At 37.2% G+C, this 25,760-nt stretch overlaps 1 protein-coding gene across 2 annotated transcripts; it reads right to left on the reverse strand.

Moving 5' to 3' along the window:
* Positions 1–2,759: 2,759 nt before the first annotated feature.
* Positions 2,760–25,616, reverse strand: col2a1a (collagen, type II, alpha 1a). Of its 2 annotated transcripts, XM_073818605.1 has the most exons (54): positions 25,345–25,616; positions 23,008–23,217; positions 21,654–21,670; positions 21,497–21,529; positions 21,371–21,403; positions 21,125–21,178; positions 20,839–20,940; positions 20,671–20,748; positions 19,717–19,761; positions 19,500–19,553; positions 19,282–19,335; positions 19,130–19,183; positions 18,398–18,451; positions 18,260–18,313; positions 17,516–17,560; positions 15,944–15,997; positions 15,801–15,845; positions 15,493–15,546; positions 15,273–15,371; positions 15,126–15,170; positions 14,900–14,998; positions 14,702–14,755; positions 14,485–14,592; positions 14,344–14,397; positions 14,161–14,259; positions 13,937–13,990; positions 13,269–13,367; positions 13,097–13,150; positions 12,890–12,943; positions 12,730–12,783; positions 12,554–12,607; positions 12,378–12,422; positions 12,171–12,269; positions 11,559–11,666; positions 11,396–11,449; positions 11,251–11,304; positions 11,086–11,139; positions 10,886–10,939; positions 10,042–10,149; positions 9,760–9,813; positions 9,591–9,644; positions 9,311–9,472; positions 9,096–9,203; positions 8,750–8,857; positions 8,532–8,585; positions 8,109–8,216; positions 7,730–7,783; positions 7,209–7,316; positions 7,055–7,108; positions 6,839–6,946; positions 6,451–6,739; positions 6,161–6,348; positions 5,519–5,761; positions 2,760–4,227 (listed from the first exon to the last, which is right to left on the reverse strand). In XM_073818605.1, exons 1-54 carry the CDS (start codon positions 25,436–25,438, stop codon positions 4,081–4,083), a joined length of 4,476 nt encoding a protein of 1,491 aa, XP_073674706.1. In that variant the 5' UTR covers positions 25,439–25,616; the 3' UTR covers positions 2,760–4,080. The 2 variants fall into 2 exon arrangements, with proteins under 2 accessions (XP_073674706.1, XP_073674707.1); XM_073818606.1 differs by lacking the exon at positions 23,008–23,217.
* Positions 25,617–25,760: the final 144 nt, after the last annotated feature.

The following is a 25,760-nucleotide window of genomic DNA, read 5'->3' on the forward strand; positions in this document are numbered from 1 at the left end:
GATCTATAGGCAACGTGAGTTGACCTGTGTATACTGACAACAAGATATAAATCAGATATTACAGAAAATACAAATATTTGTATGTATCTCATATGTTTCCACTGACACACCCCCTTGTTTGTTTTGTCTGCTTCATAAATGACCGTTCTGAAAGTTGATTGGTATAGATTAGGCCTATTTATATTTTACTGATCTGTTGTGTTTTATTGATCGCCTAATTTAATAGTATAATAACAAATTTATTGTCATACAAATGATATTTGATATTGATATTGTTTGATATTCTTTTCATTTGTTTTATTGGTCACGGTTGTTCCCTTTTAATATATATCTCTACAAATATAATACCAGACTGAAAAAGGTAATTTTGCAGTATTTCCATGTAATCTTGAAAACTCTGTTAATGCAAAATATTGCTAATGATGAAAACTAGGTTATAAAGGTTATAACCTAGTAGGTAATAACCTAAGGTAAAGACTAGGTAAAGACTTGATTTTAAAGTACAGCAAAAACAGTAACATTTTAAAATAGTTTTACTATTTAAATTAACAGTTTTTTTATTTAAATATATATTAAAATGTAATTTATTCCTGTGATTTCAAAGCTGAATTTATAACGTCATTACTCCAGTCACATGATCCTTCAGAAATCATTGTAATATTCTGATTTTCACTTAAAAAACTTGTATTATTATTATTTTGTTGAAAACAGCTAGAATAAAGTTTTTTTAGGTTTCTTTGATGAATAAAAAGTTCAGAAGAACAGCATTTTTTAAAATAGAAATCGTTTGTAACATTAAATGTCTTTATCATCACTTTTAGCTAAATAAAAATATTAAGTTGTATAATTTCATTCCCTAAAAAAATACTGACTCCAAGCTTTTGAATGGTATAGTGTATACTGTTACAAAAGCTTTTTATTTCAGATAAATGCTGTTCTTTTGAACTTTCTATTCATCAAAGAAACCTGAAAAAAACTCTACTCTATTCTAGCTGTTTTCAGCATAATAATAATACAAGTTTTTTGAAGAGAAAATCATAATATGAGTATGATTTCTGAAGGATCATGTGACTGGAATAATGATGTTCTAAATTCAGCTTTGAAATCACAGGAATAAATTACATTTTAATATATATTTAAAATAAATTTTAAATAGTAAAACTCTCAATATTATTATGTTTTAATAATACTGTTAATAATAGTATAATAATTGTTTTTTTGAGCAGCAAATCAGAATATTAGAATGATTTCTGAAGGAACATGTGCCACTGAAGAGTAGTGATGGAGTAATGATCCTAAAAAATTCAAATTCAAAACAGTTATTTTAAATAGTAGAAATATTTTGCAATATCACTGCTTTTGCTTGGTGAGCAGAAGATAATTCTTTAAAAAGCATTAAAAATCTTACTGTTCAAAAACTTTTGACCAGTAGTATATGCATGTGAAGATTTTTACTCAAGGCTACTATTGCCTTAAAAATTCTTGGTCTCATCCAACTTTTGTGGTGTGCTTTTATATGGTGTAATGACTTCTTTTGTGCCATCTCTTATAGGCCAGTGTTACACAGGGTGTCATGTCGTTGACTAGTGCATCACTCTATTACTTCTCATCTTTTCCAAAAAGTCATAGTCAGGGGTGTCATGCACCAAGTTTTTTGAAAGGGCACCCATGACAGTCCTTACACCTTTTCCTATAACTGTCACGATAGTCCAAAGGTGTTATTTTAAGCTTGTAATTTAAATAAATGAACCAAACAAACTGACACGACTGCCGATGATGGCCCTGTATATTTCATTATTTATGTCAGTTTAAGTTTTTACTGTAATACTTACTTGTCTGCAGACCCAATTATATATTTTGCGAGAACCAAAGCCAGAGAATAAAATTTTAATGCCTTTACTGTAGCTATATTACAGAATGTAGCCCTGCATCAGTTTAGTTTTCTCAGTTTTCTGTAGCTTTTAAATTAATTTATCAAAAGCAATTTACAAATGGCTGACATGTAAATATGTTTGTGTATGTGTATGTATATATAGAGAGATATAGATATAGATATATAGATATATATACACATCTCTCATGATGCTAAAACTGTGTCGACATTAAAATTTTGTAACATTTTTCCCTTCACCAACCATAATGCAGCAACTTGTTAGTTCTGCATGAATCACAGGACTTTACAGCCATTTTTAAGATTCATAATGATTATGATAATGATTTCAGTGAGATTTTCTCTTTAAATGTGATTTGTTTTAGTGACTGACTTGTCAATACACAGCGATCGATTATTCTCTTGTGAATGGTCACACAAAAAGTCCTCTAAGAAGATTCTAGCTATTCCTTAAGTCTGCCACACATTTAGTCTCATGGAAAACTGACCAAAGCATAAACAAGGTCTAAAGTCAAGCCTGAAACTGCTGTCCTGCCAATTAACTGTTCAGGTTCAGTGCTTCCTTACAATGTTCTTCATTTTCTAAAAGCCTTAAGGGTCCAGATGTCTTTTGTTGTGGTGGTTGAAGCTCCCTTTTTATGCTGTTGTATTTTTAGAAGACTATTTGAAGCATAAGAAAGCATGTTATACAAGCCCCTATGTCTGATATCCTGCAGGCCTCCTTTATTTTAAAAGAAAATTCACAAACATACTGTACACACACACACACACACACACAAGCCATGCACTAGATTCATACTCCAATGCCAAATCCATACATTTAACTTTTTTGTGCTCATGATGATTAAAAACACAATTAAAGTCTGACTTCATAATTCCTTGTTTTTTCCTTTATTTTCAATTTACATTAAAATCGTAACAAAACCAGAACCAAAAAGAGAGAACAAACAAAAAAAAGACCAAGATCATAATAATATTAATTATAACAAAAATATACACACCCTCACACACACACACATCCTGTTCAGCGATACGGCAATCCTTTGGGAGCAAAATTCCGGCATTGCCAAAAGAGTCCCTCTGTCTTTTGATCATCCCGCATAGTTCCGCATCCTCTGAGCAGGCTGTGTGTGTCGAATGAGGCTAGTTAGGGAGTGGGATGGTCTGGGAATTGTGGGAAATACTGACTGATAGATCAATACTAATAGCACCTTCTGAAGATGGACCGAGCCGTGCCGGGGGGTCTTCCTGACGCTTCTCGAACCCCAAGCCGCTTCTGTTCACATCCAGATTTTAACTTCGTTTTTTCCTGTGTGAGGTAGCTTTTCTTGAAAAATGAAGATCATGCAAATAAACAAAAAAAATAGAAATGGTTTCCAAATTTATTTCATTTTTTTTCTTATTTTGCTGTTATGTTAAGGGACCAAAACTTCCTAGTTTGGGCAATCATGGGAAAAAAATATCATTTACAAAAACAAAAAAGAAAGAAATGGAACTGCACTTTCCCCAAAATATTGTTGGTGTGTATAGGCACATGCTCACACACACAAACTCATATAATTGTGAAAATATATAGATCTGGCTGCTTCAGTACAGACTGAATCAAGGTTTTTTGTTACTATACACAGTAAATATTAACTTATTCCCTCCTCAGGTTTAACATTTCACAAAATCTTGCATAATGTGATGTTATCTTCTGAGTCACAGTCAAGAGGCAGAGGGAAGGGTGAAGTGGGACTGGGCATGGCCTTCTTTCTTCTTTAGTGGGAGGGACTACTGTGGTATCCAGCCATGATGCTGTACAGCATCACCCAACCACCCACCCCCTGCAGGTTGTGATGACATCAAGCCATGTTTCTGTCTCTTTTGGTTGCACTTGCTCGTTTTGTCCTCCTCTTGGCTCCCATCAGGAGGAGGCGCTGCACTGAGGGCTTGTGGGAAACATGGCTGGATTTCAGAGGGAGAGACTATTTGGGGCAATCCCATTTAGCGCTGGTTTTCCTGCACACTAAACGTGGACAGCACGACTTTATGTGTTTTAGAGAAAAAAAACTTTCGTCAATTTTCAGATTTCTTTTCTTTTCTTCCATATTTCGTTATTTGGAGAGTGTATTGCATCCTCACAGTTATTGCTCGTCATTGGTATTTTTCCATGTCTTATCTCATAATCCACATATGTTTTATTTTTTTTACAAGAAGCAGACTGCACCAATGTCCACTCCAAACTCCTGATCTGCTCCTCCGATGTCCATGGGAGCAATGTCCACGATGGGCAGCCTGGATGTCTTCTGAGTTTTGTACTCAATCACAGTCTTGGCCCACTGACCTGTGTGCTTCTGTAAGACAGCAGAAAAAACCATGTCAGTGGGTATATATAATAAAATAAATGGAAATAAAATAAAATGAAATATATATGAATAAGAAGTCTCTTATTGATAAAAAAACAACAACATAAAAATAAAATATTGTGAAATTTAAAAGAACAGTTGAGGTCAAAAGTTTACATACACCTTGCAGAATCTGGAAAATGGTAATTATTTTGCCAAAATAATAATTATTTTTTATTTAGTACTGTCCTGAATAAGATATTTCACAAAAGTCCACAAAAGAAAATAATAGTTGAATTTCAAAAGTTTACCTACACCTGATTCGTAATACTGTTTTGTTACTTGAATGAAACTTGAATGATTTTTTGCTTGTTTGTTTGTTTGTTTGTTCTTCTGAAAAATGCTTCAGGTCCCACATATTATTTGGTTTTTCAGCATTTTTGTGTATTTAAACCCTTTCCAACAATGACTGTATTATTTTGAGATTCATCTTTTCACACTGAGAACAACTGAGGGACTCTATTACAGAAGGTTCAAATGCTCACTGATGCTTCTGAAGAATGAAGATACATATACATTTTTCTTATTTTGCCTAAATATCATATTTACTGCCCTTCAGAAGCTACAGAAGATACTGACAAAACTCTTAATACATTATGTTTTCTCTTGTGGACTACATGTAAACATATTTTATGTTAAATATCTTATTCAAATCAGTACTACATAAAAATTATGTGCATTTTGTATTATCCCTCATATTTTGGCAAAAGAATGAACATTTTGCAGATTCTGCAAGGTGTATGTAAACTTTTGACCTCAACTGTATATTTCAAAATGTAATTTATTATTATGATGGAAAAGCTGAATAAGTGTCACATGATCCTTTAGAAATCATTCTAATATGCTGATTTGGTACTTAAGAAACTTCATCTTATTATCAAAGTTGAAATCAAGTTGTGCTGCTTAATATTTTTGTGGAATCATAATACATTTTAAGGATTTGCAGACAAATAGGAAGTTCAAAAGAACAGCAGCTATTTAAGAAAAAGAAACGTTTTGTAAAATTATGGATATTTTGTAAAGTGTTTAGTTAGCTGCATCCATATTCAATATTTTTTTTAATCGTACTGACCTCACATTTTTAAAGGTAGTGTATATAATTTTTAACTTATTTTATTAAAATTGTATTTAAAAATAAATATTATATTTTCATTTATTATAATTCATCTTATTACATTTAACTAAAAATGTAATGCTATTATTTTTTTGCTTGAAAATTATATTTTACAGCGTGACTCACCTTGCAGCCATCCTCAAGTACTCCATATGTAAAGCGGCTGTTGCCCTCTGCTCTGATCTCCACATCATTGGAGCCCTGCAGCAGAATGGACTTCTTCAGGTTGCCTGTGGCTTGGTCCATGTAAGCAACGCTGTTCTTGCAGTGGTAGGTGATGGTCTGAGTGGCCTCAGTAGACAGCAGTCTGAGGAAGTTCAGCTGGATGCTGGTAGTACTAGGAGTCTGGCTGCTGTCAGCATAGCTGATCTGTTAGAGAAAAGAGAAAATTTCTTTAAATATCTTTAAAATACGTACATTAATATGACTAAATGAAAACAGAGCTGATTAAATATAACACTAGATAGTGACACAGGCAGAACGACAGAGTATTTCAGCCCAGCTCCTTGTCCCTGCTGTTTGTGATAGGATGTTACAGAGATTTTCAGCACCATGGACCAACAGAAATTCAGAACTATGAACAGCTCCCCAAACCACACTGGCCAGGAATAGAACAGCTGTTCATAATCACTTCCAGATGTGCCTTTTACAGAGCTGTCAACTTTTTAAAACAGACTTTTTTATGATTTGCTTTGAGGTTTGGTGTGTTTGTGATCACTTTACTAAAATTTAAACTGCACATCTTAAAAATGTAAGGATTATACTCACATGGAATCCACCGTTCATGCTCTCTCCAAACCAAATGTGCTTCTGTGCCTTGCTCTTGCTGCTCCACCAGTTCTTGCGTGGGATTTTGGGAGTGCTGGGCTTCACACAGGTCTCTCCAGTCTCCATGTTGCAGAAAACTTTGATGGCATCAGCAGTGCTACCAAGGTTGGGATCCACCCAGTAGTCACCTGTGGACAGGCGACCAAACATTGAGTATCATACACACAAATGTGCTTGACTGAACATTTTCTACTGTTAGATTGTCTCTGAATGACTTTATCATTTCCTACCGCTCTTCCATTCAGGGTGGCAGAGTTTCAGGTCTCGGCAGGAGCGTGCTGGGTTCTTGCGGGAGCCATCTGGGCTGCGGATGTCCTCAATCTGGCTGTTGATTGACTTCAGTGTGGCGTCCACCTCCACATCATGCTGTCTAAGAGAGCTGGAGGCCTCATCGGCACGCATGTAACGCAGAGGATCGGGTCCCTTCTCAGGCTGAGACAACCCAGCGAAAGCAGACATGTCAATGCCAGGGCCAGGGGGACCAGGAGGACCAGGGGGTCCAGGGTTACCAGGTGGACCCTAAAGAGAGCAGATAGAAAGACTAAATGAATCAGACATGTTCTTTTCATGTCAATCAACCTTATGTGACTGAATGAGTGCTTGTTTATATGCACTTACAACTGGGCCAGACTCTCCAGAGCGTCCACGAGGTCCAGGTGGTCCAATGGGTCCAGGCTGACCATTAGAACCATCCTTACCAGCTGGTCCAACAGGTCCTGCAGGTCCCTATTGCAAGTAATATGGGTTAAACAGACCATTAGTAATCCATCTGAGCATTAAAGGAAGTGGCTAAATTGTGTGTTGTCTCAGATACTAGCTGAGAGCCACACTCACTTTAGCTCCACTTGGTCCAGCAGGTCCAGCGGTACCCTGGTCTCCAGGAGAACCCTTTTTTAAAAAGACACAACAGAAATGTAAGCATATCAAATATCTGTACTTCACCACTGTAACTTGTTTATAAAAACCAAGACTTGCAAAAGAGACTCACAGGTGGTCCAGGCAGACCCTGCAGACCGGTGAATCCTCTGTGTCCCTTCTGACCTCTTTCTCCAGCTTCTCCTGCCTCACCCTTATCACCACGAGGTCCTTGGGGTCCCTGATGCAGAGAAATGGAAAAGGTTTATCAACATATAAAGTAAAACTACAAAAAATGACCTGATGTGACTTAATTAATATTTTTAACTTCAAAAATACTTCAACAGGTAAATTAGATGTTACCACATCAGGGGTAATATTTGCATTATAACTAAATTAAGTTACTCTTTTGATGTCATTGGGGTAGCCATGGCCTAATGGTGAAAGAGTTGGGCTTGTAACCCAAAGGTTGCCGGTTCAATTGAGGGTGCAAAAAATTATCTGAGGGTGCATCTTAATTAAAAAAAAAAAACTTTTTAAGATATTTACGGTAGGAATTGTGGTTAAGGGTCACATTTAGTGTATGTTTAATACCCATTTAGTGTATGTAATATTTTCAGTGTTCTGTTTGGATCCATTGTAAAATTTACTTACAACCATGCCTCTAGCTCCAGCAGGTCCAGGGGCTCCAGCAGGTCCTTGTGGGCCCTTTAGAAAAAAAGAAAGATGGTACATAATAAATGAAAATGCTTAATGTAATATAAGTGGTGAACAATGCTAAAAACTCTTTAGATCTGGGTTTTTATTCTTTAAGGGTGATCTTGCTTATTATTTCACAGGTGAATTTTTTTGGGAGAAATGTGAATGTTAGATCTGGATTTAATGGTGTAACACTAATGTGTTTTATGTAACATTTGTAGCAGACCACAACTTTCATATTCGTAGATGTATTACTCTGAAGTCATGCATTCTTGTTTGCAGAAGATATAATCATTATATTATTGAAAATGATTTCTGAAGTTATTGTACTCACATTCTCTCCTCTGTCTCCCTGTTTGCCAATTGGACCAACAGAACCAGGAGCACCAGGTGCACCAGGAGCTCCAGGAGCACCAATCGGGCCAGTGTTACCACGCTCACCCTAGAGAAGAACAAGTAAAACACATTCTATATTACGGCTGGTTGGAAATTCATCTGTGCAACATTTTATTCCAAAAGTAATTTCAATAAAAAATAAAAAATTAGTATAAAACAGAAAAGTAATTTCAAAATAGCAATACAAAAACTAATTTAACTAGAGGTCTCCAGTGTTTTTAGTTTTGGACCCCAGTGCATGTTACAAATAGTAATTTGTCTACTTGTATGGAATTAAGATTATCTGGTCAAGATGGACTGTTTTGTGATTCACAAAGACAAGAGGACAACACAGGGATATTATATGAGTTTTTTCTCTCACCTTCACACCAGTAGCACCATCTCTACCAGGTGGACCATCAGATCCAGGATTACCCTGAGAACAAACAGAACTGAAGAGTGAGATCTGGTCTTGTAATATGTATAGGAAGAGAATGTTCAGTAAAGTGTTCACTGACTTCACTTCAGATCTTTATTGCAGTCTAATTTTGCCTTGTTTGGTACAGATTTTATCATGTCATGCATGTATGTGTTCTTTACCTCACGTCCAGTCTCTCCAGCAGGTCCAGTCAATCCAGGAGGTCCAACGGGGCCAGGAGGTCCACGGTCACCACCAGAGCCAGGAGCTCCTTGTTTGCCAGGCTCACCCTGTGGTACAAATCATTTGTATCACATTGCATCACTGTGAGATTTTCTAGGCATATTTAGAAATATGTGAGATATGTGAGGCATTTTAATACTAATAATTCATATTAATCACTTTCTTGATATTATTAATAAAACACTAAAATCTATTCTACATTTTAAGTTGAATTTAAACAGTGACTGAATGAAGATTAGAGGTATTCATACTGCAATTATGTTGCTGGTGGGCTTGTTTACTTACAGAGGGTCCTGGAAGTCCTGGGAAACCTCTTTCACCACGCTGACCAGGCAAACCAACAATACCACGCTGACCAGCAAGACCAGCAGGGCCGGAAGGACCATCAGGACCCTGCACAGAAAAAAAAATTGAGAAAAGAAATGAACACTGAACTTGTACAGAATACACACGTACCTTCGATGCAAAAGTAAGTGTGTGTGAATGAATCTGAGCCTTACAGGAGGACCATCCTCTCCAGCCTCTCCCTTCTCTCCAGGAGCACCAGGAGGCCCACGCAGTCCATTATCTCCTGCTCTGCCTGGGGGACCAGCATCACCACGAACTCCCTTAGGACCATCTTTACCAGCAGCACCTGCAGGGCCAACGGGACCAGGGTTACCCTGTAAAAGAATAATTTTAGAAAAAGATTCAGATTAGAATAAGTTAATGATAATACAATCAGTTCAAGCTAAATATCAAGGAACTGCAGAGATATGTCGGTGATATTGAGGGGCTTACATTGGGACCAGGTGGTCCGACTCTTCCTGCAGCACCTGGGAAACCAGTGGCACCCTACAACAGGAAAATATATAATTATTAGGTAACAATTCTTCAATGTAATTAAATATCTTTCCTGTAAAAGTAACTGGTAAATTATTACTTTTGACTAATTGATTAAGTAACTTACAGGGGCTCCTTGGGCTCCACGTGCTCCCTTAGGTCCTGTAATACCAGTTGGGCCCTGAAATCAAGCAGTGAACACTGATGAGCTAAATATAATCATTTAATCCATGGAGAAACAGCACAAAGTTGATGCACTAAGCTAAACAAATATTTTAAAGATGCCATGTGGCAGTAACCAAAACCAAGCTGCTTTCTAAAAAACTGCCTCTTTTAACCATTGAAAAAGTGAAAAAGTGATTCACAAAATGCCTCTGATTATCAATAGATATGAAGCAGAAGCACTTACCACTGGGCCAGGTGCTCCTGATGGTCCTTGGGGTCCAGGGGATCCAGATTCACCTTTCTGTCCTCCCTCACCCTGCTCTCCCTTAATTCCAGGCTGGCCATCAGCACCCTAAAGAGTGACATTGACACAAGGTATTTATCAGATTGAGCTTCCTTATGACTAAATGCTCTAATTTCAAGTTAAATACTAAAGATGCTCACTAATCATTTATTTGACCACTTAATTTTTTACAATGTAGCAACAGAGAATTGACATTTATTTAAAGTGCAACTATATAGTATTGAGTTATGTGGCATATCTTTTGGGTTTCCAATTTGACATTAATTTGAACTATGTTTTTCTATTTATTTTATTGATGCTCTTTAAAATTCCAAAATCCTGAGATATTTCACCTAGAAGAATATTCAATTTTAGAAATAAATACATAATGTATACTGGTGTTAGTGCCCATATTTGTTTTGCGGAATAACCCTTTACATTCGCAATATTATTAAAGGGGTAGTTCACCCAAAAATAGTGTCAAATGGACTATTTTAACGATGTCCCTACTACCTTTCTGGGCCTAAAATGTGTTAGTTTTGTTGCTGTTTATGCATGGTCAGAAAGCTCTTGGATTTCATCAAAAATATTTTAATTTGTATTCCAAAGATGAACAAAGGTCTTACAGTTTTGGAACTACATGAGGGTGAGCAATTAATAACAGAATTTACATTTTTGGGTGAACCATCCCTTTAAATGGCTGTTTTTGTACCAATTAATTTTAGTGGAGTCAAAACTATAATGGAAAAGATATTTTATGATAAATGACAGTCTATAGGCTTTTTGCAACTGTGTTTTTACTTACAGGAGGTCCGGCAAAGCCAGCAGGTCCGGGTGCACCAATCTCACCACGGTCACCCTAAAAGGAGGTCAAAAAGATAATGAATAAGAAGAAACCTAAAGATAACCACTTGACAAACCACAAACTCCATTATGTCTTCCATTTGCTGTCTAATAAGTTACACTAATCACATTGAACAAAAAGTGAACAAATGTTTTGCTTACAGGGGCACCACGAGAACCAGGAGCACCAATTGAGCCAATGGGACCAGTTTCACCCTGTAAGACAAGAAAAAGTGTAATTAAACAAGAAAATTAAACAATCCCCTCAAGTATTTATTTTTTTATTTTTTTATTTTTTGAAGACCACAGTAAGGATGAAACATTCACCTTGGCGCCATTGGGACCAGAAGGACCAGGTGGACCAATTGGACCAGTTAAACCCTGGTAAAAAGATGACAGAAACATCATTACTTATGATGAGCAAGAAAAAAGCAAGACATTTTTTTACACCTGCTGTCTTTATTGCACTTACTCTAGAGCCATCTTTGCCAGGAGCACCTTCAGGTCCTTTCTCTCCAGAGTCACCCTAGTAAAATGAGATAGTAATCATTCAGTAGGCTAATACATAAGTGATATGACATTACGTTGATGTTTTCAATGAAAAGAGGGACTGTACAATTTTTAAAGATACTTACTCTGTCACCCTTAGCTCCAGGGATTCCAACAGTTCCTCTCTCACCAGGCATGCCCTGTAGACCGGGAGGGCCCTGAGCTCCAGCAGTGCCAGCTGGTCCAATTGCACCCTGTTGGAAATCAAGCAGAGAGGTGAGGGGAAGTTGGAAAGATGGCACAGTCAGTCATTTTGTTTATCCACTTAAATTGATCAAAAGTGACAGCAAAGACTTTTATAATGTTATAAAAAATATATTTCATATTATATATAATATATATTATATATTATATATAATGAGCTTCAAATCAGCATATTAGCAAGATTTCTGAAAGATCATGTGACTGAAAAATGGAGTAAAGGCTGCTGAAAATTCCAACTTTGTCAACAAAAAGGATAAAATTACATGTCAAAATACATTAAAATAAAAACCAGTAATAATATTTCATTATATTGCTGTTTTTACTGTACTTTTGATCAAATAAATGTATTTTTGGTGAGCTTACAAGACTTACCAACCACAAACTTTTCAACAATAAGATACTCATTCATTGCCTATTTAAGGGCTTAAGAATGAAGAATTGACAGATTTGATGGAATAGAGCACAATCTCAGTCAGATGTGATGTGGGTCTCACCTTAGGTCCATCAGTACCGGGAGTTCCTGGAAGTCCTCTGGGTCCCTGGAGACCCTGAGGGCCATTGCTTCCTCTCTCACCAGGGAAACCACGTTCACCCTTAGAGAAGCACAGGCAAGAGTTACTTTGGTGTAATGACACATTACTACTGATTTCCAGTGGTAATTGGGAGTCTTGTTAATCAAAGATAAGAAGTTAGGAACTCACTCTTGGTCCAGTGGGACCAGCAGCGCCACCCTCTCCAGGAATACCCTATAGAGAGAAAGAATAGAAGAGAAATTTAGCATAATTGGGACACTTAAAATCACTAATACATCACAACAACACAAATGGATTAAAATAACTGGATTAGAATTAAAATAAATATCCTAAGTGATCCTCACCTGGTCACCAGGTTTACCAGGCTCTCCGGGGGCTCCAGTAGGTCCTGGAAGACCCTGTGCAAAAACAGAGTAATTCTTAACAAACCCTGATCCCATGAAACTGTGGTTATTACTACATAGAAGTAAATACACCTTGAGTCTTTACTCATTACTCATTGATATTAATATGAATGTACCTGGAAGCCAGAAGGACCAGGCTGACCCTGTTCTCCTCTCTCACCAGCTGGACCCTAAAAGCAGAATGAAATCACCATTTAGTCTCCAAGGAAGTGTTTCAGACTATAGTTATTTATTGGCTGACTGAAAAAAAAATTGTTTATGTGATGCAATACTCACAGCAGGGCCAGGTGGGCCAGAAACTCCAGTCTCTCCATCTTTACCAGGCAAACCCTAATAGAAGAAAAAAACAAAGGGAGAATGAATTAGAAAAATACATTTTTAAATTTTCTTGGTCCTTGTCTATACACATAGGAGTTTAGTCTGGGGATCTTATGTCTATTGACACACAGTGGCAGGTAATCTAGACATTGAAACATGGCTTACTCTAAGACCAGTGCGTCCAAGAAGTCCTTTCTCTCCAGGTTTTCCAGGTTCACCCTGTGAGAGAGAGATACAATCCAATGAGGTACAGCACATACACTTCCCAAACATTTGTATGGACCTAAATATGAACACTAGTAGTAGATGATATGGCAAAAAACTCTAATGGTCTTACATTGGCTCCCTTAGGTCCAGGGAATCCCATCACTCCAGGCTGACCACGAGCTCCCAGAGGCCCAGGAGGACCAGGGCGGCCATCTTCACCAGGGGCACCCTTTAATAAATAAGACATTTAGTACTGAAGTCTACCATGAACTGTAATGAGATACAGATTATTATCTAAAATGAGTCACTTTTTAGATAAAACATATACTGTTCAAAAGCTTGGGTTTTGGTAGAATGTTCACCAAGGCTACATTATTTAATCAAAAATAAAGTAACAACAGTCATATTGTGAATTACTGTTAACATTTAAAATAACAGTTTTCTATTTTAATATGTTTTAAATTGTAATTTATTCCTGTGATGGTAAAGCTGAATTTTCAGAATCATTACTCCAGTCTTAAATGTCATATGATGCTTTAGAAATAATTCTGTGTTGATTTTGTGCTCAAGAAGCATTTCTTTATAATAATATTTTTCAGGATTCATCATTTATTTAAAATAGAAATCTATTGTAACATTGTAATTGTCTTCACTGACATTTTTGCTCAGTTTAATGCATCCTTGCTGAATGAAAATTTAAAGAATCTTACGGACCCCAAACTTTTGAACAGTAGAGTATATCTGTTTGCAGGCTGTTAAAGCAAAAATGGAAGTGCTTTAAATTTCATAGATACTCACAGGTGCTCCAACTTTTCCTTGAGGTCCAGCATCACCAGGGCGTCCAGTGAGACCCTGTTAAAAGAGAAACAGATACATGGTAAAAAAAAATGTGTTGAGTCTTTAAATTAACAATCATAAACACTGATTTTAGATTGCAATGTATGTTTTCTACAGTTATGATGATCTAAATTGACCTAAGTAATCAGTTTCAGGTAAATCCCAGAAATACCACAATCACTTACTCTGGCTCCAGGAAGACCAGACTCGCCTGTGCGACCAGGATCTCCAGTTGCTCCTTTCGGGCCGGTCACACCTGGAACACCACGATCACCAGGTGCACCCTATCATAGTACACAACATATGAGTACAGAGAAAATACATGGCTAGATTAGATGAGTAACCAGCTGTAAGTCTAAATCACCAACCTTTGCTCCAGCTAGACCATCCTGACCAGGGAATCCACGGTTACCTGGAGCTCCCTAGCAAATGATAACACATATGGGCTTATTAGTGTGGTTCTTTACCATTCAGTGAATTGGTAAAACTGATTAAGATAAGATACACACTCTTTCTCCAGGAGGTCCGAGAGGTCCAGCAGAACCAGGCTCTCCTCTTGGTCCTCTCTTGCCTTCTTCTCCAGATGGCCCAGGGGCTCCCTGAGGTCCTGCAACACCCTGTGTTATAAAGAAAAAAATATGACTGATTAGTTTGCTACAATATTTCATATTGTGAGTGATACAATAGAAAAGATGACTGATGCTAAGTATCATGTTGGTTACTTACACGCTCTCCCTTGGGTCCAGCCTCGCCTTTAAATCCTGGGATACCAGGGTCTCCCTGTATAAACATAAGAGTGTTTTTAGTTATTGCAATGGCAATCCTCAAATGACAGAAAGATCAGTAGCCTGTGCAAACTAGATCATCTATAATAGATAAATGTCTGGGAAAGCTTTTTAAATGCTTCAAGACATGATTACGTACAGATTGTCCTTTAGGCCCAAGAGGTCCAGTAGCTCCCTGAGGTCCTGGTGGGCCACGGGGTCCTGGGAAACCAGGGGCACCAGCAATGCCAGGGCCACCCTACAAAAGAGAGTAATGTTCATTATAGATTCACCACAACAGTGTGACCAGTGTTAAGGCTGAAAATTATTTTAAAATATAGAGAGAAATGAGAAAACAGAATAATAAATTATATAGATATACTCACAGCAGATCCTTTAGCACCAGGAATACCATCAGTACCAGGGTTACCCTGCAAAATGTGAATGTTTAAATTCAAAATACTGTACAAATTACACTGATTAGGAAAATCAAATCATAGTTTGCTTGTCATAATATCTGTAATTTTACTTACAGATGCGCCAGCGGGTCCAGGTGATCCAGGTGTACCAGCCTCTCCACGGGGTCCTTGTGCGCCCTCAGGTCCACGAGCTCCAGTGGGACCAGCTTCACCCTGTAAGAGTGATCATCATTTCTCATTATCAAGGATAATGGTTTTCCTAATTTGTAAATAAAAAATGCTTAAATTTAAGGGTTGGGTTACAGTGAAGTGCTGTAGATGACTGGTATTTTACCTTAGAACCAGGGGATCCAGGGAAACCTGGAGAACCAGCAGGACCAACAGGGCCCTGAGGGCAAAAACATCAACAAATGATCACAGGCATGTTAACTTCCTCATGCACCCTATACATCCCTTTAATGTTTTTTTTTTATTTGTAAACAGATTATACAAATTCAAAAAAAAATTTCCACCTTGATATTTCTAGGCATATATGGGTTTACCTTTAGTTAGCATTAGCAACAGCATTAGCACTAGTCAAAATAAAAAGGGAACTATGATTTAAATCTTCCTACACATGAGGAAGTGAGGAAATGCACTTACAGGAGGACCAGCAGGACCAGGCAGACCATCATTACCACGGGCACCCTGTGGACAGACATTAGTAGATCATTATAGCTGAAAACCAGCCTCAGCTACGAAATATAGTATACTTAAGTAGGCCAGTTATCTAAGTGTTCACTTACAGCAGCACCAGAAGGTCCAGAACGACCTCTCTCACCGGGCAGACCACGAGGACCCTGATAGACAAAAAAAGAAGAAAACAGGATGGAGAGTGTTAGATGCACTATGGCAGTGTCAGAAAACTACAGCTAAATGGATCATCAGGCCATTTCTGACTCTAGGTACCAGTGACGCGCGGGTCAAAGTATAAACAACCCGAACCCGACCAACATTTTCAACTAACCTGCCCGCAACTCGGACCGCAAAATAAAAATAAAATATTGTACCCGACCCGCTTCCTGACCTGCATGTTTAATATTTGCGACTGACACCAGCGAATATATGCGGATATGCGGTGGAGATGCGTTCACTGTCAAACATCATTTGGCATTAATTAGGTAATTTTGTCAAAAGAATGTTCTTGATTACAAGAAAAATACAGATTGTTCTTGTTGTGATTTATTTTGTCTTTCCTTTATACAGATTTAAATAGTGTCAGTGATTCTCCGATGTTAAATATGATCAAGAATTATTTATTTCGATCTACAGTGTAATAAAAGTTAAGAAAAAGATAGCCTATAGCCTTAAATATATATAGACTACAAGCTAATTCCTTTTTTCTTAACTTCTTCTAAAAATGATCAAGAATGTTAAATCAACTTAATAGGCTACGACTTTTCTTATACAAACATGACGAATGCACTTCAAAACGAAGTTTTCATATATAAATTCAGGAATCACGAATATGACATAATAGTATTATTTTATATATATTAATTGTATAGCTATAGTTGTATCAAATGAATAAGGAAATTATAGTGCCTTGAATTTATTAAGTAATGTTTAATTTCGTTTGTTTCACTCTCTGGAAATGTAAAGAAAAAATACCGTTTTTACTTGGAATTCATTTTTAATCCCTGGTTTTAAACAAGCATATACATGAGATAATTTATATATTATTGCTTGAATAAACGTTTAAAATAGTGCTAAATTTTATAATTTCGGAAATTAAACAGACCTAGGCATTTGAAAAGACAGTGAAATGTGTCTAATAATTCCAAAAAGAAAGAGAAGCATTGGACATAATCAAAATATTCAATACATTTATTAGGAATACCATTTTCTTAACAATTAAGATGCTGCATGTGTTTATCAGGTCTAATCGAAGTGTGCGTCTCTCCCCCGACTTTCCCAACAAAAATTCCACCCCCTCTCAGAAAATACATAAAACTGACATTACTGAGCTATATGCGTTTAAAAGTAGCCTATTAAAATGGTACAATGGCATTGCTCAGTTCAGCGTGTTGGGAAATCGGGCATTTTGTCCCGCGTCAGCATTTATTCAACAGTTAATAACGCTCAACATTCAAAAGGTAAATATTATTCAGCCAATAAAGTGCAAGTCTATATATTTCATAGAAAATTGTCTAGTACTATTTAAATTACAAAGGTTTAATTGGCATCTTTATTTCAAACGACCCGACCGACCGCGACCCGAATATCATTAAAAATATTTTTGGATGACTCGTAACCGCGGGTGACTGCAGGCACCCGCTCATTTCGGATCAACCCGCGCATCACTGCTAGGTACTCACCATTGGTCCAGGAGCACCATTTTCACCATTAGCACCAGATTCACCCTGGAAGAAGAGAAAGGAGACTGATTATACATTACAGTTGTACAATGTTAGGTCAAATCAGTTTGTGCAGAGCCAAATTAAAATGAATTAGAACATTTAGCATGTTACTGTATGTAGCCCAGTTCTATTATCTTTATAGAAGTCATTATAGTTTAAAATATTTTAATCTGTACAAATTACATAATTAAATTCAATTAAATTCAATTATTTTTATAATTTAGATTGTTCCAGAGCAGATTTGCAAACAATAATGCCTTACAACTACATTAGCATTTGGTAATGGTCTGTTATAATTCTAATGCCCTGTGAAATCTGTGTGCAGTTTATTCTTACATGATTTTTTGTCAAAAATGAGCATAGACAGTGTTTTAGCATGACTTTTCGTATAGTTTATCTGTAGTGCATCCATTTCTCAAAGGGTTTGTGTTTTTATAGGAATACTTATAGTTTCAAATATCTTTATAATTTAAAATCCATGTGGAAATTCAATTAAATTCAATTATTCAATAAAATATATTGTTCCAAAGCAGATTTGCAAACAATAAGGCCGTACTACATACATTTGATAAGCATATGTTACAAATCTGAAACCCTGAAAACCCTGTGAAACTTGTTTGTCAGATATGATTATAGATCAATTTTACAGAGTTCATCTGTCAGAGTTGGGTGTTTTAGCTGACTATGTTTATGTTGCTGTACCTTAGCACCTGCAGCACCAGCTTCTCCTTTAGCTCCATCAAGACCTGGGTGTCCCTACAAACACATTCAAAGGTTAAATGCATGTATTTATACAGAAATAAACATACAGAAAAATAACTAATTCCAGCTGAAACTCACTCTGTGTCCCTTGATGCCAGGAAGGCCAGGGGTTCCAGGGAATCCACGGGCTCCCTGTCAAAAATAACAAACCTATTTAGTGATTATACTGCATCTTTGGAAAAGTGTGATTATATGTGACCCTGGACCTAAGGGTCCTAAGTCATAAGGGTCCGTTTTTTTAAAATTGAGATTTGTTAGGATAGGACAATAATTGGAGATATAACTATTTGAAAATCTGGAATCTGAGGGTGCAAAAAAATCTAAATATTGAGAAAATCGCCTTTAAAGTTGTTCAAATTAAGTTCTTAGCAATGCATATTACTACACTGTGGAAAAAAAGTTGATTCAACTTAAAAAAGTAAATGTTTATGCTGCCTTAAAATTTCAAGTTAAAACATAAAATGTTAAGTTGTACTACATGAAAACCTGAATATTTGAGTTGAGTAATCTTAAAATTACTTCAAAAACACTTTTTTAAGTTGAAACAACTTTTTTTTTTTACAGTGTAATCAAAAATTAAGTTTTTAATATATTTACAGTGGGAAATTTGCAAAATATCTCCATGGAACATGATCTTTACTTAATATCCTAATAAGTTTGACCCATACAATGTATTATTTGCTATTGTTGCAAATATAACTGTGCTACTTATTACAGTTTTTTTTTTTTGGTCCAGGGTCACAATTGTCCATCATCAGAATACAAACAAGTGACTAAAATGGCTGGTCTTCATTTGTGTATGTTGTTTACCTGAGGCCCTGGGGGTCCACGCTCACCAGCCTTACCAGGTTTGCCAGCCTCACCCTGGAAGAAGGGCAGGCAGAGACATTGTAGTTAGTATCTGTAAAGCATTCAACAATCAGAAAAGGTTCAATATCAAGCCAGTGGCAAAAACTACTCACATCACTACCGGGTTTTCCAGGGGGTCCAGGTGGGCCACGGGGTCCAAGGGCACCCTATAGTAAAACAATTGTTATAAACTGAATAAACTACACTGTGTTCTAAAGCCATGCCAATCTTGTTATGCATATCCGAATGTGTTAACTGTGTGGGACATGTAGTACGTGGGCATATAAAATGTCAAATGTGTGTGCGTGTAGGTATGATTTGGGACACTCACAGCAGGGCCAGGTTCACCAGCCTCTCCAGGGTTGCCTTGGAAACCTTGTGGGCCCTGGAATGGAAACAAATAACAGTGTGGGTTTAGATGTTGGCGTTGGTTGGTGCATATTACTCATATCTGTCTCATCAATGGTAGCTTTGTGTGTAGGCATTATGTTGTATTTTTCAATAAACTGGAAATATGAAATGATTATGAATGATGTGCATTTACTTACAGGTGCTCCAGAGGGGCCGGGAGGACCACGGGGACCCATTGGACCCTGTAGAAACAGATAAAGTTGAAATTCAGCATGGTAAATATGACACACATAAATACAAAAAGCATCGCTGTGTTGTTTTTTCCAATTATTTATAGATTATATTTCAAAGCTAGTTGAAGTCTAAGATTCATTTGTTTCATTGTGTATGATTTATTTTTAGTAACCACCCATGTTTATTTTGGGTATATGTTTATATGTTACAAGCTTTGAATCAACAAAGCACTGTAACTTTATGAGAACAGGTGGCATTTGAAAATGCATTTGTGCCTAAATCAGTCAGTAGGGGGCACTAAAGATTAAAAACAGGCATTTGAGTCTCCTCATATGATATACGCTGCAACTGTATGTTGCAAAGTTCAATCATTTGTTAAAAAATTACTTTTGGCATTGGATTTATTCGCTTCAGTCATAGAAATCTTAAAGTACAATTATAAAGCAGTCTCTTAAATATAGGACTATGCTCATCTCAATCCTAAATATTAAAACTTCAGGTGAGTTTTATTCATTTGTGCATGTTGTTTGCACATTATTTTATTTTTTGTTTATTATTTGTATGTGTGTAGGAAAATAAACTAGCTAATATGAATATAAAATGTTTGTCATGCACACTAAAATTGAAAAATTGATATTGAAATTAAATGTCGTTACAGAGCATTCTGCATAGGGGGCAGACTTTACCAACTTTTCATAAAACAGTTTATGAATTACAGAACTCTATACTATAATAACTATTAATATTTGTCTTATTCTGATAGATCTATATTAGCCAAACTGAGTACTTTATAATATTGACTTGATGTGAGATCCTTTTAAAATGGGTTGCAGATTAAAATGGGTCGCATACAATTTCAAGTTATTTATTATAAACATGCACATGTTTGCATTTGAAAACATTGCTTTTTTTCTCACCATTGGTCCCTGCATCACACCCATCTGAGCACCTCCTGCCTTCTCATCAAAACCTCCAGCCATCTGAGCAGCAAAGTTCTGCACACACACAGGAAAGCACATTTAAGTAACCCTGCAAAATGGCAGACACAAACTTAAAGAGTAGATGAAAGTAGAAGAGAAACATACTCCTCCAAGTCCAGGGGGACCATTAGGTCCTGGTGGTCCAGGGGGTCCTGGGTTTCCAGGTGTACCAGGCTCGCCATCTCTTCCTCTTGGGCCGGGATTTCCCTAAGGGGTGGGAAAAAAATCACAGGGCATATGAGCAGAAAAGAAAAGAGATTAACTAAAGCCTTTTCACATGACAGCATCCTGCAGAGTGTGTCTACTGCCCCCGGATAACCGCTAATAAGGTCTGACATCACTTTACCTAACAAGTCTGAGAAAAAAAGTTTGAAAAGATGAAATGCCTTACCTTCTCACCCTTGGGTCCTTTCTCGCCACGTGGTCCCTGCTCTCCTGGGGGTCCCTTAAAAATCACAAAAATCAAATGTATTATACAAATGTAAAAGTCAAAAAGTAAATTATGTAGGCTACTGAAGTAAACGGGACAACAGTATATTCAAATAAACGTTCTGGGGAGCCCCCTAGTGGAGAAGGGCTATGATGTTTGACCAATTACTTTGAAATCAACTACAAAAGAGTTTATGATTATTCTCACCATTGGGCCAGCGGGTCCTCTTGGTCCTACAACCTACAAGAAACAAACAAATAAATATTATCTTCCCATTACATTTTGGTAAAATCAGTCTAAAACATAAAAGTGTTTACTGGTGAAATGACTTACATCTGCAATATCGCCTGGTTCTCCTTTCTGTCCCTGTGTAGAGTAAGAAGGAACATATTTAAGACTTATTATACAATTATATAATTTATTCTCAATCTAAACCTTTAGAATATTAAGCATTTTTAAATAGACCATGATATATAAATCAAGGTTTTACCTTTGCACCAAGTGACTCTGTTGAATCATGTCACAGGATGAAGGGAAGATAAAAATGGACAGTTAGACACAGGAGGAAGTAGTTTGGCATGTATTCTATCAATTAGCAAACATTCAAACATTCAAACACATAATCAACCAGTGTTGCAGAACAGCCTGTCTGGAGTCATAACATCTGAATCATTCATTCATAATAATACTGTTGGCTCATCAAACTAAAGGCCACCAAAGGGTCAGGGAAAAAATGGGCTGTGAATGGAGTAATCAGCTAATACTGACTCATAATGAGGACGGTAAACTAGTCAGACACTCAGTGTTACTGTAAGGACTAATGAACTGCTATTCCCTGCTGAAACTACATAGCTGAAAAGACCAACTCAGCAGCACCCCACTAGGCCATGTACCAAAACAGCATCATTCTTATCCCAGTCTGCTTCAGTTAAATTGTTAATAGCAGAATATGAAGGTGCAAGCTCATGGTCAGTTTAAAACATGATTAAATTAGATTGAAAAAAATTAATAATAAAATAAATATTTAGTAAAAACTCATTCTGTATCAGTGCCATGAGCTGATTACAGTGAGCAGGAGTGTATAAAAACATTTCTGCATATTTTGATAATTATGTTCGTCTTATTATTGTGTGTATCTGTAGCAGAAACACACACAATTTTGAAAATGAACATTATCAGTTTTCAAGGTTGACTGAACATGAAATGATTGAAAAGTTTGAAAGAACACTTCTAAATTTTTTGTTAATTAGGTTGTTTGAATGAGGTTGTGCCATGACTTCTCATTCAAACACTCATTGTCTTGTTTTTCAGCTATTTTTCCAAACGAAAGCGGTCTATGGCCAAACTGTGTCCACTTTCAACAAATGTATTCTTTTTGTGTTACATTTTTTATTATGAAAGCTTACTGTAATATAATATAATGCTATACTCATTCCTTTAACTAAAAAAGTCAAATCATCCTCAGAATGAAACATTATGAAACTAAAGTATAAGTAAGCTCAAAACATGACCACTATATACAGTCTTAAATTTCCTTTTTGTTTGTCTAAAAATAAAAAAGCATTTGATTGTGTTATTTCTGTAAAAGTAAATTGCAAAGTGGACACATTTCAGCCATAAAACTCTTCAACTGAAAAACACAATTTGCATTATAATGCAAAGGTAAAACTTAAAAGTGTTGCTTTCTTTCCTTTAAATGTTTGCTTTGAGTTCTGACCACCATCACATGACCAACTAGTGCATTCCAGTGGTATGTGACACTGTCATAGGTAACAGAACTCAGAGCAGACAGGTAGCAGGACAGATATGATAGGCAATGAAAGGTGTATAAGCAGAGAGCGGACCGATAGGTTCGTCGGTGTCAGCTGGGCAGATGGGACAGCACTCTCCAGGTGGAATGATGGGATTGGCACAGTCTCTCAGGTCCTCACAGATGACCTCGTCACATAGAACTGCCCCTGCGTCGCACACACAGACGCGGCAAGCTTCTGGCTTCCATACCGCACGGTCTGCATACTGCTGGCCATCTTGGACGCAGCCGCCAAAGTCTTCCTCTGCAGCCACCAGAAGGGGGCGACAGAAAGGAGTGCATGGGGTAAGAGACAGGTGAGCGACAATAAAAATATCAACCTCTTCCTTAAAAAGCAAGATGTATGGTCTCATAATGTATATATCACATATATATTTTAGAATATTTAATATATTTAATAAAACATTAATATATTTACAATATTCTAAATTGTGTGTGTGTGTGTGTGTGTATATATATATATATTTATTTATTTATTTATTTATTTATTTATATGCATACACAAAATTCTCATTTCTGTCCACCTGACATCTGGTTACATTGTGATTGTACTTCCACCACAACACTAGCTAGTAATATTTGCAGGGCGCATATCTGACACCCGGGTGTAAAATGTGGGCTCCTGTAGTCTGCGTATTTGTAACTGAACCCCAAATCTACTAAACTAGCCATGAATGGGGCTTTCTCAAACACAGACAGGGCTGCATTGACAGCCTGGTGCCTTATGCAAACACACCCCTCTCGAAAGCTCCATCTGGATCTAATGGTCTCACTTACCACCAGGACAAACACACCCTCATGGGTCGGAAAGGACAGCCCTCACACACACAGGACCCCTTGATGTGTTTGCTTTTCAAATATTCATATGAAAGTGTAATTTGCCTTTAACTTCCAGCCCTAGTGCACATGAATGCAACAGTTATAGCCGTTCAGACCTAAACTGTAAAAATGGAAAATCCACTTATCTTGGATGCAAATATTGGCCGGCATAAGCAAGCATTTTGTGTGATTAACATTTCCTCAATTACAGAGCACAGTAAAAACACAAGGAGATCATCATCTGGGTCATTATTCTTCTATCACTTTAAAGTTTACCAAATATCACAGATGACACTCTTCCAAGATGCTTGTGCCTCCCTGAGGTTGCCAGTCTGATGTTTTGGCATTTTAAACAGCATTCTACAGACTCCCTCCCTATCCACCCACCAAACCTAGTTCCCCAAATCTCCTTTTAATCGACGTAAAATCCCCTGAACTAAACCCGAGATATTTTTGCTTCCCAAACCCTTTGCACGTGTGCTAATGGTGCACCGTTTGAACCCTTGTAGAAAGCTTTGCTTCTAATCTTGAGTGAAACAGAACTCACACTACCACTAGAGCATGTATTAATGGCCGATATATGGAGATCAGACATTATAATGCTGAAATGGTTACACATAACACTTATTAAACAAACTTTCCTCAGTTCACCACACTGGGTTAAGTTCCTCTGAGAACTCTAAAGACTGTCAATATTTTCTCTAGGTATCCCATTATAAAGAAAATGAACACTTTAAGTAGCCTACATAATGAAAATTACTTGGAAACTTTAAAGTAAGTTTGTTTTGTAATCTTGAAACTTGTTCCTGCATTCAAAAATAGGAAATAATACATCTAATAATTCAATGAGTCTTACGGAGCTTGCTTTTTTCTGTCAGCAATTTTGTCAGCAACTCGCTACTAGCACAATCAGTCAACTATTTTATAACATTAAATGCATATTTAAGTAATAAGTAATGACAGAACGATACGTGTTTTGTCACTGTACCGTAATGAGACTGATCCTATCCAGCTGAAAGTGCTCGAACTGCGTACTGTTGCTATAGTAACCTCCTCAGGAGAAAGTTACTTGGCGAGCATCACTTTTGCGCACTGATTAACTTTTAACGTTGGTACTTTAACTGTTTTGCTCTTTACCTTTTAGGTAACTTAGGAATCTAATAGCCTACAAACAAAAGTCTGAGCGCGTTAACCTGTCGCGTTACCTCCGCATCTGTCATTCTGTCTGCACTGCGTGTGACCGACGAGTGAAAACCAGGACGTTCAAATCAATGGAGCGCGATGCAGCTTTTGCGTTTTAACGCCTCGCGTAAGTCGCGTCGCTTGTTTGCAGTGTCAGACTTTGCAAAAGATATCTGCAAACTTAGATTTAAAATACAAGCATGCGGTGTTATGTTTAATAACTGAGCCAAAGACATTCCACAGTCCAGAGGTGAAACGCGCAAACCAAACTGATCCATTCCAAACTTTCCTCTCATGTCACCATGGCAACACCGTACAATTTTGTTTAGCAGAATACTTTTGAATTTCAATGTGAAAAACTCCAACTTACGGTCATCTTCTTGTTGACATCTTACAAGGGATAGCAAAACGCAATGCGTTGCTACAAGTAGCAGGAGAGTCCGTGAATCCACTAATCTGAACATGTCTAAAGATTAGACATGCAGGTCCTCAAGGGTGAAGGTCGCCGAGGAACCGGCGGAGCGGCAGCTCTGTGCTCGCGGGGAGTGTGAAAGTGGATGTATTTGGGAGGATCCGACGCCAGGCACACACAGACAGAACCCACCGCGTCTGTCAGAGCTCCGCGGTTTTATGTCCACTGGCGCATTTATGAATCTTAGTATATCCCAAAAAGTGAGTCCAACCCCGACCCCCATGAGCGCTGAAATACGAGCCATATCAGGCCCCCAGCCCACCCCATTGGGAAAAAAACTCCGCCACTCCTCTGTCTCAAGAACAATTCCATCC

This window comes from Garra rufa, chromosome 15, assembly GCF_049309525.1.
Source record: "Garra rufa chromosome 15, GarRuf1.0, whole genome shotgun sequence".
NCBI classification, from domain to species: Eukaryota; Metazoa; Chordata; class Actinopteri; order Cypriniformes; family Cyprinidae; genus Garra; species Garra rufa.